General features: G+C 40.7%; 1 protein-coding gene across 2 annotated transcripts in view; it reads left to right on the top strand.

The window, feature by feature from the left end:
• Nucleotides 1-11,753, top strand: part of LGALS9 (galectin 9) — a 31,069-nt gene extending 19,316 nt beyond the window's left edge. For both annotated transcript variants that reach the window (XM_070735258.1, XM_070735259.1), the window contains 4 exons: nucleotides 60-104; nucleotides 4,982-5,070; nucleotides 8,324-8,486; nucleotides 10,915-11,753. In XM_070735258.1, coding sequence (XP_070591359.1) covers nucleotides 60-104; nucleotides 4,982-5,070; nucleotides 8,324-8,486; nucleotides 10,915-11,061 — 444 coding nt within the window. In that variant the 3' untranslated portion in view covers nucleotides 11,062-11,753. The remainder of the gene's footprint in view (nucleotides 1-59; nucleotides 105-4,981; nucleotides 5,071-8,323; nucleotides 8,487-10,914) is intronic.
• The last annotated feature ends 7,362 nt before the right edge of the window (nucleotides 11,754-19,115 follow it).

Here is a 19,115-nt window from a genome sequence, read left to right as displayed (position 1 = left end):
ATTAAAAAAAATCTTAATCCTGCACATGTAATAATGACCGCTGTTCTTTTTTTTCATAGCCATATCCCTTTCCAACTGGACAATGTTTTCCGCCACAAATTTATGTAAGTCTTTATCATTAACTTGTTGCTTGTACCCTAAGATTTTTATTAATATTGATTGTTTCTTCATTGTTTATTTGACCCCTATGACAATCATTAAGTGTTGTACCACATGATTCTTGACAAATGTATCTTTTTCTTTTATGTACACTGAGAGCATCTGCACCAAGACAAATTCCTTGTGTGTCCAATCACACTTGGCCAATAAAAAAAATCTATTCTATTCTATCATATTAGCAATATTCACACAAGTCTTATTGCAGTCTTACTACCCTAATAATGAGAGTCAAAATCCCACACATTTAGGGATCTGATACTACTCAGGTAGGAATCATCTAAAATGGGCACAGAGAAACATCGGTAGGAATTTTGGCTCAACATGGGAACCCAGTCACCATGTTGCACATTATGTGAATCAAGCCATTACTGTCAGAGCTGCCCCGGCTTGGTCCTTTAGTCAAGAAAGACCTTTGACTCCATTTGTAGTAAAAGGTATACTTTTACTAAAAGCCAAGTGGATTACAGTATAGCAAAACCCAGAACTAAAGTTCCCATGCCAAAATTCCCTGGTTAACCTTCCCCATCCAATTCCTTTCCTCCCCTGGTCTTTTATTGTCTAAATATTGTCTGCGGACTGCATTGGCTGCCAATTGGTTTCCAGACTCAATTCAAAGTGTTGGTTATGACCTATAAAGCCCTACATGGCATTGGACCAGATTACCTGCGGGAACGCCTTCTGCCGCATGAATCCCAGCGACGGGTGAGGTCCCACAGAGTAGGTCCTGTCAACTAAACAATGTTGTTTGGCAGGGCCTGGGGGAAGAGCCTTCTCTGTGAGGGCCCCAGCCCTCTGGAATCAACTCCCCCCAGAGATTTGCACTGCCCCCACCCTCTTTGCCTTTCGTAACAACTTGAAAACGCACTTATGTCGGCAGGCTTAAGGTCACTAGCCCCGTGCCTCTGCTCAGTAAATATATTGGATGTGACAGTATGTATGTGATTGTTCATTTTTAAATGACTAGTTTTAAGACAATTTTTAAAGTAATTATTCTATTAATTGGCTCAGAAATGTTTTATATTGTACCTTTTTTATCGAAAATGTTGTGAGCCGCCCCGAGTCCTTGGAGAGGGGCGGCATATAAGTCCTATTAATAAATAAATAATAATTAATTATATTTGAATAAATAGTTTGGAGAACAGTCACTTCAGTGGTGGGTGGATTGTTGAGTCATTGCTTTCCATTCCATTCCCAGAGTTTTGACCTTGAGTTGGTGTCTCTGGATGGTATGATGAGTAGTTGGCTCCATTAGTTTCCCACAAGCTGGAACTGGAAAAGGTGCAAAAAAGGGCAACAAGTATGATCAAGGAAATGGAGCACCTTCCTTATGAAACCAGGTTGCAACGCCTTGGTCTCTTAGAAACATAGAAACATAGAAGACTGACGGCAGAAAAAGACCTCATGGTCCATCTAGTCTGCCCTTATACTATTTTCTGTATTTTATCTTAGGATGGATATATGTTTATCCCAGGCATGTTTAAATTCAGTTATTGTGGATTTACCAACCACGTCTGCTGGAAGTTTGTTCCAAGGATCTACTACTCTTTCAGTAAAATAATATTTCCTCATGTTGCTTTTGATCTTTCCCCCAACTAACTTCAGATTGTGTCCCCTTGTTCTTGTGTTCACTTTCCTATTAAAAACACTTCCTTCCTGGACCTTATTTAACCCTTTAACATATTTAAATGTTTCGATCATGTCCCCCCTTTTCCTTCTGTCCTCTTCAGCCTTGAAAGACGGTGTTGAAGGGGTGACTTGATCGAAGTGTATAAAATCATGCATGGGATAGAAAAGGTGGATAGAGAAAAAATATTTTCTCTATCACACAATACTGGGACGAAAGGGCCCTCCCTAAAGTTCATAGGTAAGAAAGTGAGGACAAATCAAGGGGAATATTTCTTCACTCAGAGGGTCATTGGTTTGTAGAATTCACTTCCAGAAGAGGTCGTGACAGCTGTCACCTTCAAGGCAGGATTATACAGATTCATGGATGCCAAGTGTATCGGTGGTTAGTGAAATGGATGTCCAAGTGCTGCCCCCATGTTGGTTGAGGCAAGCAGGATTCCCTTGAGTACCATTTGTTGGGGGTCAAGGGAAAGGGAGGGTTTTGCCTTCTCTTTCTGCTGAAGATCCCCATGGACAATTGGTGGGCCACTGTGTGACACAGAATGCTGGACTCGATGGGCTTTGGCCTGATTCAGCATGGCTCTTCTTATGTTCTTATGTTCTTATCTACCAGCATTCAATCCAGGCAGGGAGTTCCTCATTACCAACACTTACCGGTGCAGTTGTACATGCAACTCCGGATGACCGGCAGGTGTGAGTGCCCGCATGAAATTTGACTTCTGCGCATGCACAGGAATCCTAATCTCATGTAAGGATGCACTCGCACGAGAGATTTTGTCGATTTTCAGTGTTTTTTGACTATGTGGAAGCAAAAAAATGTTTAAAAATCGGCAAAATCTCATGTGGGCAAGTGTGTCCTTGTGTGAGATTTTGGCTTTCTGCACATGCTCAGAAGCAAAATTTCACGTGGGCCCACCCACCTGCTAGTCATCCGAAGCTGCATGTGCTCCAGTAGGAACCCAATACTGATTCTACCCCCTCCCCTTCGACTCCCCCTCCCCCACCAGACTGACAGCGCAGAAACTCAAGCAAATGATAGATTTTTTGCCAATCACATTCAGCCAGTTGATTTAGAGTAGGCCAGAGGTCTTCAAACTTGGCAACTTTAAGACTTGTGGATTTCAACTCCCATAGCTGGCTGGGGAATTCTGGGAGTTGAAATCCACAAATCTTAAAAGTTGTCAAGTTTGGCGACTCCTGGTATAGGCTGTGCCTGATATGGGAACTCAACAACTAGGACAGTGATGGCAGACGGGACCATATCTGCTGGCATGCGAGCTGTTGTCCTAGCTCAGCTCCAATGTGCATGTGTGTGCTGGCCAGCTGTTTTTTGGCTCACACAGAGGATCTGGAGGGCGTTTTTGGCTTCCAGAGAGCCTCCAGGAGGATGGGAGAGGGCGTTTTTACCCTCCCCTAGCTCTAAGGAAGCCGTTGGAGCCTGGGGAGGGCAAAACACGAGTCTACTGGACGCATCAGAAGTGGGGAAACAGGCCGTTTCCAGTCTCCAGGGGGCAGGGGAAGCTGTTTTCGGGCTTCCCAGGCATTGAATTATGGCTGTAGTCACTCGGGCATGCACAATAATGCATGCTTACACACTAAGCATAAAACGTATCAGGAAAGACTTAATGAACTCAATCTGTATAGTCTGGAGGACAGAAGGAAAAGGGGGGACATGATCGAAACATTTAAATATGTTAAAGGGTTAAATAAGGTCCAGGAGGGAAGTGTTTTCAATAGGAAAGTGAACACAAGAACAAGGGGACACAATCTGAAGTTAGTTGGGGGAAAGATCAAAAGCAACATGAGAAAATATTATTTTACTGAAAGAGTAGTAGATCCTTGGAACAAACTTCCAGCAGACGTGGTAGATAAATCCACAGTAACTGAATTTAAACATGCCTGGGGTAAACATATATCCATCCTAAGATAAAATACAGAAAATAGTATAAGGGCAGACTAGATGGACCATGAGGTCTTTTTCTGCCTTCAGACTTCTATGTTTCTATGTTTCAATGTTTTGGCCTCCCAGGGAAAAAAGGTTCACCATCACTGAACTAGGACTTGTTAACATGTCTTAAGGGTTAAGCATGTGGGAGAGAAAATGTGGATGGCAATTAGGTGTTGAACACTGGAAGTTTTTAAGAAGATGTTGGATAGGCATTTGTCTGAAGTAGTGTAGGGTCTCCTGCCCAAGCAGGGAGTTGGACTAGAAGACCCCCAAGGTCCCTTCCAATTCTGTTGTTGTTATTATTATTATTATTATTGTTGTCATTATTATTATTATGCCAATACAACACAGCAAACGAGATCACTATGCTGTATTTTGTATTTCATCACCAGTCGGGCACTTCCCAAGCACCTAGGACTGAGTGATGTAGCGGCGAATTATGTTTGCCGATCCCAGTAAAGTGGCCTTTTGCAATTGACAGATGGGGATTTTGTCAATTCCGATGGTTTTCAAATGTCCGCTGAGATCCTTTGGCACTGCGCCCAGCGTGCCAAGTACCACTGGGACCACTTTCACTGGCTTATGCCAGAGTCGCTGCAGCTTGATTTTTAGATCTTCGTATTTCACTAATTTCTCTAGCTGCTTCTCCTCAATTCTGCTGTCCCCTGGGATTGCGATGTCGATGATCCATACTTTCTTTTTGTCCACAATCAGGATGTCTGGTGTGTTATACTTCAGAATTCGGTCAGTCTGAAGTCAGAAGTCCCACAGTAGTTTTGCTTGCTCATTTTCGACCACTTTTTTGGGCTTATGATCCCACCAGTTCTTTGCCACTGCTAAATGGTAGTTCTGGCAGAAGTTCCAGTGGATCATCTGTGTCACAGGATCATGTCTATGTTTGTAGTCAGTCTGTGCGATCTTTTTATTTTTATTTTTTATTATTATGATTATTATTATGATTATTATTATTATTTAGATTTGTATGCCGCCCCTCTCCGAAACTATTATTATTCTTAAGATTGACTCAGCCTTCCATCCTTCTAAGTTGGTAAAATGAGGACCCAGATTGTTGAAGGCAATAGGATGACTCTGTAATCTGCTTAGAAAGGGCTGTAAAAACATGGTAAACCGGTATATAAGTCTAAGTGCTATTGCTATCTCTCATTGATTACTTGAAGGTACAAAATGGATTGGGGGGTGGAAGGCAGATTAAATCTAATGTGGTTTGTGTGTGTTGTCTCTCCACAGCCTGTCCCTTACCAAGCTGCCATCTTTGGAGGCCTTTTCCCATCCAAATCAATAATAGTTTCAGGCACCGTGTCCCCTTGTGCTCAGAGGTAAAGACTAAGAAATATTGTTGGTAAAAAACTTTCTTCTGCATAATTTTATTCTGGATTTGTTTATTCCGAATTCCTTTCAAATGAAAGGTTTTAGGGCTGCACAGTTAAAAACAGACAGTTGCCTTTTGAAAAAGCACCTTTGAGGCAACTGTGCAATGCAAGTGGTATCATCTACCAGAATATTTGTACAGGTGTAGTCCTCAACTTATGACATTTTTAGAATTTTTTTTTTAAAAAAGCTGAAAACAAGATAGTGACACATATGCAGTGCTGGAAGCTTCAGGGGGAAGTGTTTTTAATAGGAAAGTGAACACAAGAACAAGGGGGCACAATCTGAGGTTAGTTGGGGGAAAGATCAGAAGCAACATGAGAAAATATTATTTTACTGAAAGAGTAGTAGATGCTTGGAACAAACTTCCAGCAGACGTGGTTGGTAAATCCACAGGAACTGAATTTAAACATGCCTGGGTGAAACATATATCCATCCTAAGATAAAATACAGGAAATAGTATAAGGGCAGACTAGGTGGACCATGAGGTCTTTTTCTGCCGTCAATCTTCTATGTTTCTATGTTTCTAGCGTAACAAAAACTCTCAAGATATCTTAAAAGACTAACAAATTAATTGTGATGTTAATGCAGTGATTGACGATGATATTGATTGATTGATTGATTGATTGATTGGACTTATATGCCTCCCTTCTCCGAAAATTCAGGCCAGATCACAACTTATAAAAGTAATACAAAACAACAACAACAACCAATTCTAAAGCCCAATTATAAAACCAATCTGAAAACCCAAGTCATAAGATCATATACCCACCCTCATTCACATCACAATTGTACTAACAGCCGGAGCAGAGTGTAAATACTGTATACAGTACAGTACAGTATTTGTGTAGCACTTTGAATTCAAAGGGAAAGTGGTGTGTTTTGCCACACGAGGGCGATCATGTTCCGCCTGTCAGTAACTCCTGAAACTACAGTACTTGCATATTTTTCCCCTTGGATGAAGCCTGACTTCTAGAAAAAAATGCTGCAATTTTAAGAAGCTGAAGACAGGATCTGTGAAGCACTTTCCCCCTTTCAATCCAAAATGCTGCATGGCAATAATTTATTATTGCAATTATTTTTTCTTTTTTATTTATTTATTTATTTTATTTATTGTATTTTATTGTATTTTATTTTATTTATTTATTTTATTTTATTTATTTTATTTATTTATTTTATTTATTTTATTTATTTTATTTATTTTATTTATTTTATTTATTTTATTTATTTTATTTATTTTATTTATTTTATTTATTTTATTTATTTTATTTTATTTTATTTTATTTTATTTATTTATTTTATTTATTTTATTTATTTTATTTATTTTACTTATTTTACTTATTTATTTTATTTATTTTATTTATTTTATTTATTTTATTTATTATTATTATTATTATTATTATTATTATTATTATTATTTTAACAAGGGGGGACATGATCGAAACATTTAAATATGTTAAAGGGTTAAATAAGGTTCAGGAGGGAAGTGTTTTTAATAGGAAAGTGAACACAAGAATAAGGGGACACCATCTGAAGTTAGTTGGGGGAAAGATCAAAAGCAACATGAGAAAATATTATTTCACTGAAAGAGTAGTAGATCCTTGGAACAAACTTCCAGCAGACGTGGTTGGTAAATCCACAGTAACTGAATTTAAACATGCCTGAGATAAACACATATCCATTGTAAGATAAAATACAGGAAATAGTATAAGGGCAGACTAGATGGACCAGGAGGTCTTTTTCTGCCGTCAGTCTTCTATGTTTCAATAATAATGATAATAATAATAATAATAATAATAATAATAATAATAATTTATTAGATTTGTATGCCGCCCCTCTCCGAAGACTACATACATACTAATACAGACTAATACTAATACAGACTACTAATACATACACAGACAGTACAGTGACAAACAAAACAAAGAAAAAAACCCATAAAACATACATTTGGGAAATTTGCACTCCCTGCTCATTTAGAATTTTCAATTGGAGAATGTTCCTTTTTTTTTTTTGGTGGTTAACATACTGCTTTGCATTTTTACATTTTTGGATATTTATCATTGAATTTTATTCATTAATTTCTTAGATTATCTTTCTATGCAATTTCTTTTCTCTTGTCCTTTCTTTCTTCTAACCAATTTAAAAAAATGTCCCATATCTTTATAATATTTATTTTTAAATGTATATGCCCACCCACCCCACCGCTATAGCTCTGGGCTGCTTATATCAGTGTTTCCCAAACTTGGCAACTTGAAGATATTTGGACTTCAACTCCCAGAATTCCCCAGCCAGTGAATTCTGGGAGTTGAAGTCCAGATATCTTCAAGTTGCCAAGGTTGGGAAACACTGGCTTATACGATTTATCAGAATGTAAAGTGAGGCTCCATTCTTTTCTGTGTTTTGTTACTTTATCTTTAGCCATAAAAAGTAAATAAACATGTTTGTAGGGGAAGGATGAAACTTGCTCACCAGGTTCACACACCTTCGAGATTAATAATGGCTTTTGAATCGGCAATATAATATTTTGAGAAGTTGGAATGTTCATTGGGTAGTCTCTGAATGCTAGAGGTATAACAAGCAGGAAGAGGGAGATTGTGATCCCGCTGTGTAGAGCGCTGGTGAGACCACATTTGGAATACTGTGTTCAGTTCTGGAGACCTCACCTGGAAAAAGATATTGACAAAATTGAACGGGTCCAAAGACGGGCTAGAAGAATGGTGGAAGGTCTTAAGCATAAAACGTATCAGGAAAGACTTAATGAACTCAATCTGTATAGTCTGGAGGACAGAAGGAAAAGGAGGGGACATGATCGAAACATTTAAATATATTAAAGGGTTAAATAAGGTCCAGGAGGGAAGTGTTTTTAATAGGAAAGTGAACACAAGAACAAGGGGGCACAATCTGAAGTTAGTTGGGGGAAAGATCAAAAGCAACATGAGAAAATATTATTTTACTGAAAGAGTAATAGATCCTTGGAACAAACTTCCAGCAGACGTGGTAGATAAATCCACAGTAACTGAATTTAAACATGCCTGGGATAAACATATATCCATCCTAAGATAAAATACAGAAAATAGTATAAGGGCAGACTAGATGGACCATGAGGTCTTTTTCTGCCGTCAGACTTCTATGTTTCTATGTTTCTAAGAATGTGGATAGTTTCCTGCTAATTGTGCAGTGCAACATTTGGGCCTTTAGGTTCCACATCAATCTGAAAGCGGGGAGCGAAACTGCTTTCCATCTCAACCCCCGGTTTGATGAGAACGTGATTGTTCGAAACACTAAGCTCAACGCGCAGTGGGGCTCCGAGGAGAGACACCTGCCCTGTGGGATGCCTCTGTTTCGTGGCCAACCCTTTACCGTAAGTCAAAGCAGTTTGGTTGCCCCAGGTGATTGTGTGAACTGACTTAAATTTGCATTTATCAGGCCAGCCGAATGCATGGACCTCAGGATCCTTGCTTCAGCCACACAGTAACACTCTTTGAAAAGATACACTGTAGCCACAATATCTACAAGCCACACCTATGCAAAGGAGCATCATGGTATATACTTTTGTCAACCAATCAGATTACATTACAATCTGCAGATTCACAGTGACTAAGCAGTTTTACATTGTTAAAGTCATTACATTGATTATATATATGGATAAATAATAAGAAATACTAAAATAATGAATAAGTAAATAAGAGAATTATATTAGTAGTGATATAAATTAAGATTTATGTTAGAATTAGCATTGATATGATTTAAGAGTTATGATAGAACTAGTTTACGTATGAAATTTTTTTATATAAGGTAAAACAAAATTCTTCTTTTCATTTAAAGCAATAAGTTGAATTTAAGTATTTTTTGAATGTATTCCTTTTCTGTATCGAAATTTTACTTCTAGAATAAGCAGGGAAGATACAACCCCATTTTAATGTTAAATGTATGTTTGTCAGTTTTGTCTATTTTAAGAAAATCAATAAAATATTTGGTAAAAAAAAACATTGATTATAGTTCTACCCTCTGCAATATTTATTTATTAGATTTGTATGCCGCCCCTCTCTGTAGACTCGGGGCGGCTCATAGCAATAATAAAAACAATGTACAACAAATCTAATAATTTAAGAAAAAACACTAAAAACCCCATTGTTAAAAGCAAACATACACACAAACATACCATGCACAAACTGTGTAGGAGATGTTTCAATTCCCCCATGCCTGACGGCAGAGGTGGGTTTTAAGGAGTTTACGAAAGGCAAGGAGGGTGGGGGAAGTTCTCATCTCCGGTGGGAGCTGGTTCCAGAGGGTCGGGGCCGCCACAGAAAAGGCTCTTCTCCTGGGTCCCGCCAAACGGCATTGTTTAGTCAACGGGACCCGGATTATTATATCAGGTAGATCCCTGATCCTGACACACTGCTTACAATCAAAAGTCATCCAGTTACCAGACCAGATTTTACAACTATTTTTCCAGTGGCCGTAAAGCAAATAACTTTTTTACAGTTCAGTCACCAACTAAAATCTCTGTTGAACCTGAACTAGTAATAAATATCAGAACCAACATAAATCACCAAATAAAATAATAATATACCAGTGGTTTTCAATCTGGGGGTTGGGATCCCTTTGAGGGTCGAACAACCATTTCCCAGGGGTCGCCTGATCTTGGGAAAAGACAAATTTCCCATGGTGTTAGGAACTACTCTAGAGCCTTGGAACATATTTTTACAATCTGACCAATCTGACATTTACAATGGAGGTGATCCTCTGACCTTCCTGCCAATCAGCTTAAAGCTCTGTTGGGAGAATTGGTGCTCGACTTATGGTTGGGGGTCACCACAACAGAAGGAACTGTATTAAGGGGTCGCGGCATTAGAAAGGTTGAGAACCACTGCTTTATACTATGTTACTAATAATATAATGTACAAATAATATAGTATAATACAATGTCTATATTTCATCCTTGTTATTAAGCATTTGTTTTTATTTAAATTGGTATAATTGAAATACTATTCTAAGATAAGTCCAAATTTGGAGTGCATACCCATCGACATACTAGGTTAAAATCTCAGAATTGAATTAAAATGTGTATCAGTTATTTTTAGTTATTCTGGATACAGTGATACCTCGTCTTACAAACGCCTCATCATACAAACTTTTCGAGATACAAACCCGGGGTTTAAGATTTTTTTGCCTCTTCTTACAAACTATTTTCACCTTACAAACCCACTGCTGCCGCTGGGATGCCCCGCCTCCGGACTTCCGTTGCCAGCGAAGCACCCGTGTTTGCGCTGCTGGGATTCCACTGAGGCTCCCCTCCATGGGAAACCCCACCTCCGGACTTCCGTGTTTTTGTGATGCTGCAGGGGAATCCCAGCAGTGCAAAAACGGGCACTTCGCTAGCAACAGAAGTCCGGAGGTGGGGTTTCCCAGCGAGGGGAACCTCAGTGAAATCGCAGCATCGCAAAAACACAGAGGTCCAGAGGTGGGGTTTCGAGGCGAAAGGGGTGAATTTTGGGCTTGCACGCATTAATCACTTTTCCATTGATTCCTATGGGAAATATTGTTTCGTCTTACAAACTTTTCACCTTAAGAACCTCGTCCCGGAACCAATTAAGTTTGTAAGACAAGGTATCACTGTTCTCATCAATTTAGTAACATACAAGTGCTTCTGTAAAATACCTTTGCTGTTTTGCTGAACAGTAAATGGGTCATTTGTGATGTTAATCGGCAAAATACAAATTTAAAGATCTGGCTTATATTATCGGGCCCCATTAAAATGATCACAAATGTGCGTTTTCTTTTTATAGATCTGGATTCAGTGTCAGGCAAACTGCTTCAATGTGGCTGTGAATGGACAACATCTGTTTGAATATAACCATCGTATATATAACCTGAATCAGATAAATATGCTCGAAGTGGAAGGTGACATAACATTGTCCAACGTCCAAGCTTAAAGTTGCCGGTAGAGGTCCATTTTTGGATGGATATGCACTTGAGCTTTACTACCTAAACTTTGAATAAATGCACTTTTTCAGTCTCTAGGGGTGGCATAGAAATGAATAACTCAGATGATAAAACTATAAATATATTTTTTAAGAAAATGGTAAATAGAAGTTTTAATGATTAAGAGATTAAATAAATACTTACAAAGATAATATAGGGGAAGAGAGGGGACATCATGTTAAATGTAATCTAGTGGTATAATTATCAGCCTGTTTAATATAAAACTTTTAAGTAAATTGAAGTCACTCAAGGACAGTTAAGAAGGAGAAGGAGGAAGTAGTTGGTGAGACGGTAGTAGGAGGGTGGAGAGAAGGGAAGGAAAGTAGATAGGAGTGATGGGGAGAGTAGAGGGGGAGTGAGAAAAAAATGAATATAGACTGACAATTGATTAATGAGACTGGGGTGTTGCTATAGATATAAAAAAGATTACTTAAGAAATATGTAACTATGTAGTTATGTGTGTATGTTCTTGAGATATATGCAAGGTATATGCATTAATACTTGTACGAATATGAACTGGAAAGGAAAATAATATAAAAAATATTTTTTTTAAAAGAACCATAGAAGTTCAGGGTTTCTTTTCTTCCAATCTAATTGTTTGAATATATTAGTTTGCTGAATAAACTAGTTTTGTTTTAAACTAGTTTGGTGAACTGTCATTCTGATTTTGAATTGGACACAATATGGAAATATCAGGATTGTATTCAGGGGTGGGCTACTGCCCAGATGGAGGGGGGAATGCAGTGGTGTAGCAAAAATGGAGCTCCACCCCAGCTCACCCAATTTGCACTGAAAGATGTTGAAAGAAAATGCAGGGCGTCCTGCATAAGCCATGCCCAGTGTGGTCGTAAAAATTTTGGTAGCCCTTCACTGATAGTACCTTCCCTTTTGCTTCTCTGGGCTCTAGAATTTAGGTAAGTGGGAAAAGAACTTCCATTGGACAAGGAGTGCCAATAATATTCCTGACAGATAAATGCCCAGTTCATTTGGGTATTTAAAAAGCAATTTGCTTGCTGAAAAACAACTTAAAAAAATAAAAGTCTCTGTCTTTGTGTAGTTTTGAAGAGGAGGAAAGAGACCTCTCAGCCCTCATTACAGCAAATTGATTGATTGATTGATTTTGTCCAATACACAATGAGGGTTTTAGTGGGTATACACATAGTAAAATACATAATTATAGAGGGTATACTCATAGTAAAATATATCTAAGAAAGAATAGAAGATATAGGAATAAAACATATCAATGAAAGAATAGAAGAAGAGACATAGGAATAGAAGAAAGGTATAGGAGATATAGGAGAGCAATAGGACATTTAAGTGCACTTGTACTCGCCCCTTACTGACCTCTTACGAATCTGGAGAGGTCAACCGTGGATAATCCAAGGGTAAAGTGTTGGGGGTTTGGGGATGACACTATGGAGTCCGGTAATGAGTTCCACGCTTCGACAACTCGGTTACTGAAGTCATATTTTTTACAGTCAAGTTTAGAGCGGTTAATATTAAGTTTAAATCTGTTGTGTGCTCTTGTGTTGTTGTGGGTGAAGCTGAAGTAGTCGCCGACAGGCAGGACGTTGCAGCATATGATCTTGTGGGCAATACTTAGATCTTGTTTAAGGCGTCTTAGTTCTAAGCTTTCTAGGCCCAGGATTGAAAGTCTAGTCTCATAGGGTATTCTGTTTCGAGTGGAGGAGTGAAGGGCTCTTCTAATGAGCAGAGAATGGCCATTTCTGTGCCATTTGTTCCTTTGCTTCCTCACAAAGTGGTGCCAAATTACACACTTTCAGAAAGAGTCTTCTTTGCCATGTCACACAAACACATATGCACATGCACACACAAACACAAACAAACTCAAAAGACCAGCTGCTTACCCTAGCTATCTCCATGTACTATTCATGATAGCTTTTGGGGAAAGCAACTAGAATGATCCTTTTTGATTGGGAGAGCCATAATCTGATTCAGAAAGATCACTCGCTATTCTATAAAGATTCTATTGGAGGTGGACAGCTATAACACATTTGGATGGATGGATGGATGGATTTATTTATTTATTTGTTTGTCTGTTTATTTATTTATTTATTTGTTTGTTTGTTTATTTATTGTTCTGCCGACGTGTCTCAACCGCCCGTAATTACAGGGTAATTAGTCCAGGAAGACACACACCACACGATAAAAGGAAAACCCAAAAGTTTTTCTCAACAGAAAAACAGAAACAGCTCCCTTTTTAAATGTCAAAGGGATTTTCTGGTACACACAAGGCACAGGTTAAATGCAATCCAATTGCTCACCCAATAACTAGGAAATGAGTCCAATTCTAAAGTCCAGAGAGTCCACACACGCAATCCTGAACAGCAAAAAAACCACAATCTTGATGAAACAATGAATCAGATAAACTGCCATGAGGCTAAAACACCAGGCTGCACTTTTATCTGTAGCACTAATTACAGCAGCCCCACCCAACCATAGGTGGCCTCATTTTTTCTTGTAATAATCCCTTAGTTGTTGTCTCCTATGCATCATTCTACGCATGCGTGGATGTGTCATTAATTCTTGTTCAGAATCCAGGGATGATACAGATGATTGATCTCCTCCTGGGCTGTCTGCCAAACTCCCCTCTTCCCTGTCACTCACACTTCCTTGGTCAGAGGAGGCTTCATCGGCAGATTCTACTGGAAGCAAAGCAGGCCTGCGGCATGTGGATGTCTCCCCCACATCCACCTCCACATTCCTTGGGGCAGGAGCTGGGCCAGAGCCAACCGCAACATTTATTTATTAGATTTGTATGCCGCCCCTCTCCGTAGATTCAGGGCAGCTAACAACATCAATAAAACAACATAAAACAAATCTAATATTTAAAATGACTAAATACCCTTATTAAAAGCCAAAAATACACACAAACATGCCATGCATAAATTGTATAGGCCTGGGAGGGGGGGGGGAAAGGAATATCTCAATTCCCCCATGCCTGACGACAGAGGTGGGTTTTAAGGAGCTTACGAAAGGCGAGGAGGGTGGGGGCAATTCCGATCTCTGGGGGAGCTGGTTCCAGAGGGTCAGGGCCACCACAGAGAAGGCTCTTCCTCTGGGTCCCACCAAAAAACATTGTTTGGTCGACGGGACCCGGAGAAGGCTGACTCTGTGGGACCTAACCGATCGCTGGGATTTGTGCGGCAGAAGGCGGTCCCGGAGATATTCTGGATGGACGGATGGATGGATGGAGATGGTCAAGTGCTCCCCTGACCGCAAAGAACTGCCAGTCCAGCAACTTGAATTGTTCAGATGGAAAAAAGCTAGTACATGAAAAACAGCCCAATGTGTAGAGGTGATAACCATCTTGTCAAAAGAAGCTCCAAATCTATCCAGATGTGAATCAATTAAAAATTGGGAGTTGGTTCTTCAGCATTCTAGCTTTGACACCATATGCAGACCTCTGAACCCTGCAGAGAATGGAGAATTCTACTAATCTAGTATGGGCAGTCATTGCTTTAAAGTTTACACAATCAAGTAGAAAAATGAGCAGTGCCAATGAGGAACTTACAAATGCTTTTATTCAAGTCCTGTTACACAGTTCTTTCCCTCACATTGATCCTTCTCAACCCCCCAATATGTGAAACACACAGATGTTCAAGTCAATAGATAATCTGATTTTATTTGCCCTGTGCTGATCGAGGCCGGCTTCTTCAGAAGGGCAAGACAGGCTCTTGAAGAGCGTTCAAAGTAGGACAATCCATAGCCCAACCGTTTGGGACAGAGGTCTTATTTAAGATTAGGATCATCAATACCAATTCTGTCTCAACAAATGCTGGCCCTTTGTTTGAAAAGTGTCTGTAGTGCCATTGCTGACGTTCTCAAAAGAGCAGATACATTTTCAGCAAATGCTGTAGTAATACAGTGGTACCCCTAGCTAAGAACACCTCTACTTACGAACTTTTCTAGATAAGAATCGGGTGTTCAAGATTTTTTTGCCTCTTCTCAAGAACCATTTTCCACTCACAAACCCGAGCCTCCAAAACTGTAAACCCAAAAGGCAGGGAGAAACCTCCGTGGGGCCTCTCTAGGAATCTTCTGGGAGGAAACAGGACTGGAAAAGGCAGGGAGAAGCCCCTGTGGGGCCTCTCTAGGAATCCTCTGGGAGGAAACAGGGTCAGAAAAGGTGGGGAGAAGGCTCCTTGGGGCCTATCTAGGAATTCTTATTATTATTTATTAAATTTGTATGCCGCCCCTCTCCGTAGACTCGGGGTGGCTCACAACAATAATAAAACAATGTATAACAAATCTAATAATTAAAAGTCACTTAAAACTCTTTATTAAAAAGCAAAACATACACACAATTATACCATGCATAAACTGTATAGGCCCAGGGGAGATGTCTCAATTCCTCCATGCCTAGCGGCAGAGGTGGGTTTTAAGGAGTTTACAAAAGACAAGGAGGGTGGGGGAAATTCTAATCTCCGGGGGGAGCTGGTTTCAGAGGGTCGGGGCCACCACAGAGAAGGCTCTTCCCCTGGGGCCCGTCAGACAACATTGTTTAGTCAACGGGACCCGGAGAAGGCCAATTCTGTGGCACCTAACCGGTCGCTGGGATTCGTGCGGCAGAAGGCGGTCTTGGAGATATTCTGGCCCGATGCCATGAAGGGCTTTATAGGTCATAACCAACACTTTGAATTGTGACAAGAAATTGATCGGCAATCAATGCAGACTGCGGAGTGTTGGTGTGACATGGGCATACCTCGCAGCTGCATTTTGCACAATCTGAAGTTTCCGAACATTCTTCAAAGGTAGCCCCATGTAGAGAGCGTTACAGTAGTCGAGCCTCGAGGTGATGAGGGCATGAGTGACTGTGAGCAGTGACTCTCGGTCCAAATAGGGCTGCAACTGGTGCACCAGGCGAACCTGGGCAAACGGCCCCCTCGCCACAGCTGAAAGATGGTTTTCTAATGTTAGCTGTGGATCGAGGAGGACGCCCAAGTTGCGAACCGTCTCTGAGGGGTCAATAATTCCCACCCACCAGGATGATGGACGGACAGATGGAATTGTCCTTGGGAGGCAAAACCCACAGCCACTCTGTCTTATCAGGGTTGAGCTTGAGTCTGTTGACACCCATCCAGACCCCAACAGCCTCCAGGCACCAACACATCACTTCCACTGCTTCGCTGACTGGACAAGGGGTGGAGATGTACAGCTGGGTATCATCAGCGTACTGATGATACCTCACCCCATGCCCTTGGATGATCTCACCCAGCGGTTTCATGTAGATATTAAATAGCAGGGGGGAGACGACTGACCCCTGAGGCACCCCACAAGGGAGCAACCTAGAGGTCGACCTCTGACCCCCCACTAACACCGACTGTGACCGACCAGAGAGGTAGGAGGAGAACCACTGAAGGACAGTGCCTCCCACTCCCAACCTCTCCAGCCGGCACAGAAGGATACCATGGTCGATGGTATCGAAAGCCGCTCAGAGGTCGAGAAGCACCAGGACAGAGGATAAACCCGTGTCCCGGGCCCGCCAGAGATCAGAATCAGAATCTCCTGGGAAGAAACCGGGCCTCCACCCTCCCTGTGGTTTCCCCAATCACATGCATTATTTGCTTTTACATTGATTCCTATGGGGAGAATTGCTTCTTCTTACAACTTTTCTGCTTAAGAACCTGGTCATGGAATGAATTAAGTTCGTAAGTAGAGGTACCACTGTATATTGGAGATGGGTTGATGCTATTGGAATGTGACATCAGATTGTGATTTATTTATTTATTTATTTATTATTTGGATTTGTATGCCGCCCCTCTCCGAAGACTCGGGGCGGCTCACAACAAGTGAAAAACAATCCAATACAATCCAATTAATTAAAATATTATAAGTTTAAGAAAATCCCCTATACTAACATACACACATACAGGCATACCATATATAACGTGGTGATGTGGTGTTGAGAGATAGCTTGGTGTAAAGGTTAAGGCACTGGCTAACAACTGTGAGTTCTAGCCCTGCTTTAGGGGCAAAATCTGCTGGGTGACCCTTTAGCCAGTCCCTCTCTCAGCCCTGGGAAGAAGGAGGACCCTAGCAACATAGTCACGATCCAGAAATCACCTTCCTTTCCTTGTAACATTGTGTGTCTGGAAAACATGTCCTCCAACAGCAACATCTCAGGAACATGTAGGCTAGGAGCATCCATAGAGGAAGTCAGAAAAGTCAAGATAGCAGCTGCAATGGCCTAATTAATTCCTGGCCCTTTTTATTTGTGATATATGCATACAAGCATGCGATTACTGTTGCCATCTTGATTTTTTTATACACTGCTCAAAAAAATAAAGGGAACACTTAAACAACAGAATATAACTCCAAGTAAATCAAACTTCTGTGAAATCAAACTGTCCACTTGTTCTGTCTGGGTCCCCCCAGACGCCAACACCAACCAAAAAGAGTAGCCAGACACACTGGTAAAAAGCAAAGGCAGTTTATATACTGGAAAGCAAACACAGGTAACAAAAACTGTTCTTACAGACAGGAACACGATGAAGCTTCACAGAGGTTTCACGAAGGCCAGGCAATAAAACAGGATTCTTGCTGGCAAAAACAACACTGGAGATAATAAAACCCACGCCTCCCCCAAGTCTTTCAGCCTTCTAGGCCACAAGCCAAGATCAGAGACGCCAAGAATCGAAGCAAGGTCACAGGACTCCCAGTTGATAACTCTCCACGAGACTGTAAGGGCGGGCCTGCCTTTTCAACCCTGCTGAGGAGAACCACACCCAAAACCAGCTGTTGCCAATTCAGGGATGGAAATATCTTTCTAATTGGCCCCTTCTTTGAGCTGCCCGTCTCTGCCTCATGTCTATTATAGCCTGTGCGTCTTCATCCAATGAATCCAGGCTACTAGCTGGGGAGAGCCCCCCCCCGGGGGTCTCAGGCTGCTCTCCCTCCTCCTCTTCCTGACGTTCCTCTCCCCCGTCTGCCTGGTCCCCCCCCTCCTGGTCACTGTCCTCCTCCTCTGGGCATGGATCCGGCAGAACTCCAGCCGGTCCCTGAGGAGCCTCAGGCTGAATCACAACACCACTTAGGAAGCAACACCGATTGACAATCAATCTCACATGCTGTTGTGCCCATTCAACTTTGTACAGAACAAAAGTATTCAATGAGAATATTTCATTCATTCAGATCTAGGATGTGTTATTTGAGTGTTCCCTTTATTTTTTTTGAGCAGTATATTTCCACCCGGCAAATGCCGCTATACAAGCAATTGTAAGCTGTTCCAGTTTTTGGTTTTAAATGAGGTTAGCCTTATCTCTTCTGAACGTACAAAAGCAGGGGAAAAACAGCCCACAAAAGCTGCCCCCCTTTGTCCAAGAATGGAAATTAAATAATAATATAATAAAGACTGATTGCTACAAAAGTTCCAATAAAATAGACATAATCTAAAAGAATTAAATATAATTAAATAAAATAGCACAATATGTAGTGTTTTATTCAAAACCCAAACTACGGTGTTGGGTTTTGTGGTGCAAATTCTGCTTATTTGGTCCACGTTGGCAAACGCTGTTGTAAAAGCAACATTTTGGGACCACCGTTGAGGCTAAAGAAGGCCTCTGTGTAGATATACAGTGTTCCCTCGATTTTCGTGGGTTCAAACTTCGCGAAAAGTCTATACCACGGTTTTTCAAAAATATTAATTAAAAAATACTTTGCGTTTTTCCCCCCCATACCACGTTTTTCCCCACCCGATGATGTCATATGTCATCACCAAACTTTAGTCCGCCTTTAATAAATATTTTTTTAATAAACTTTAATAAATAAACATGGTGAGTAATAATCTAAATGGTTGCTAAGGGAATGGGAAATTGCAATTTAGGGGTTTAAAGTGTTAAGGGATGGCTTGTGATACTGTCCATAGCCAAAAATGGTGTATTTACTTCCGCATCTCTACTTTGCGGAAATTCGACTTTTGTGGGTGGTCTCGGAACGCATCCCCCGCAAAAATCAAGGGAACACTGTATACCCTCTGTATATG

This window comes from Erythrolamprus reginae, chromosome 1 (genome assembly GCF_031021105.1).
Source record: "Erythrolamprus reginae isolate rEryReg1 chromosome 1, rEryReg1.hap1, whole genome shotgun sequence".
Lineage (NCBI taxonomy): Eukaryota > Metazoa > Chordata > Lepidosauria > Squamata > Dipsadidae > Erythrolamprus > Erythrolamprus reginae.
The sequence above is the reverse complement of the archived record's forward strand: the minus strand, read 5'-3'. Positions and strand labels throughout refer to the sequence as shown.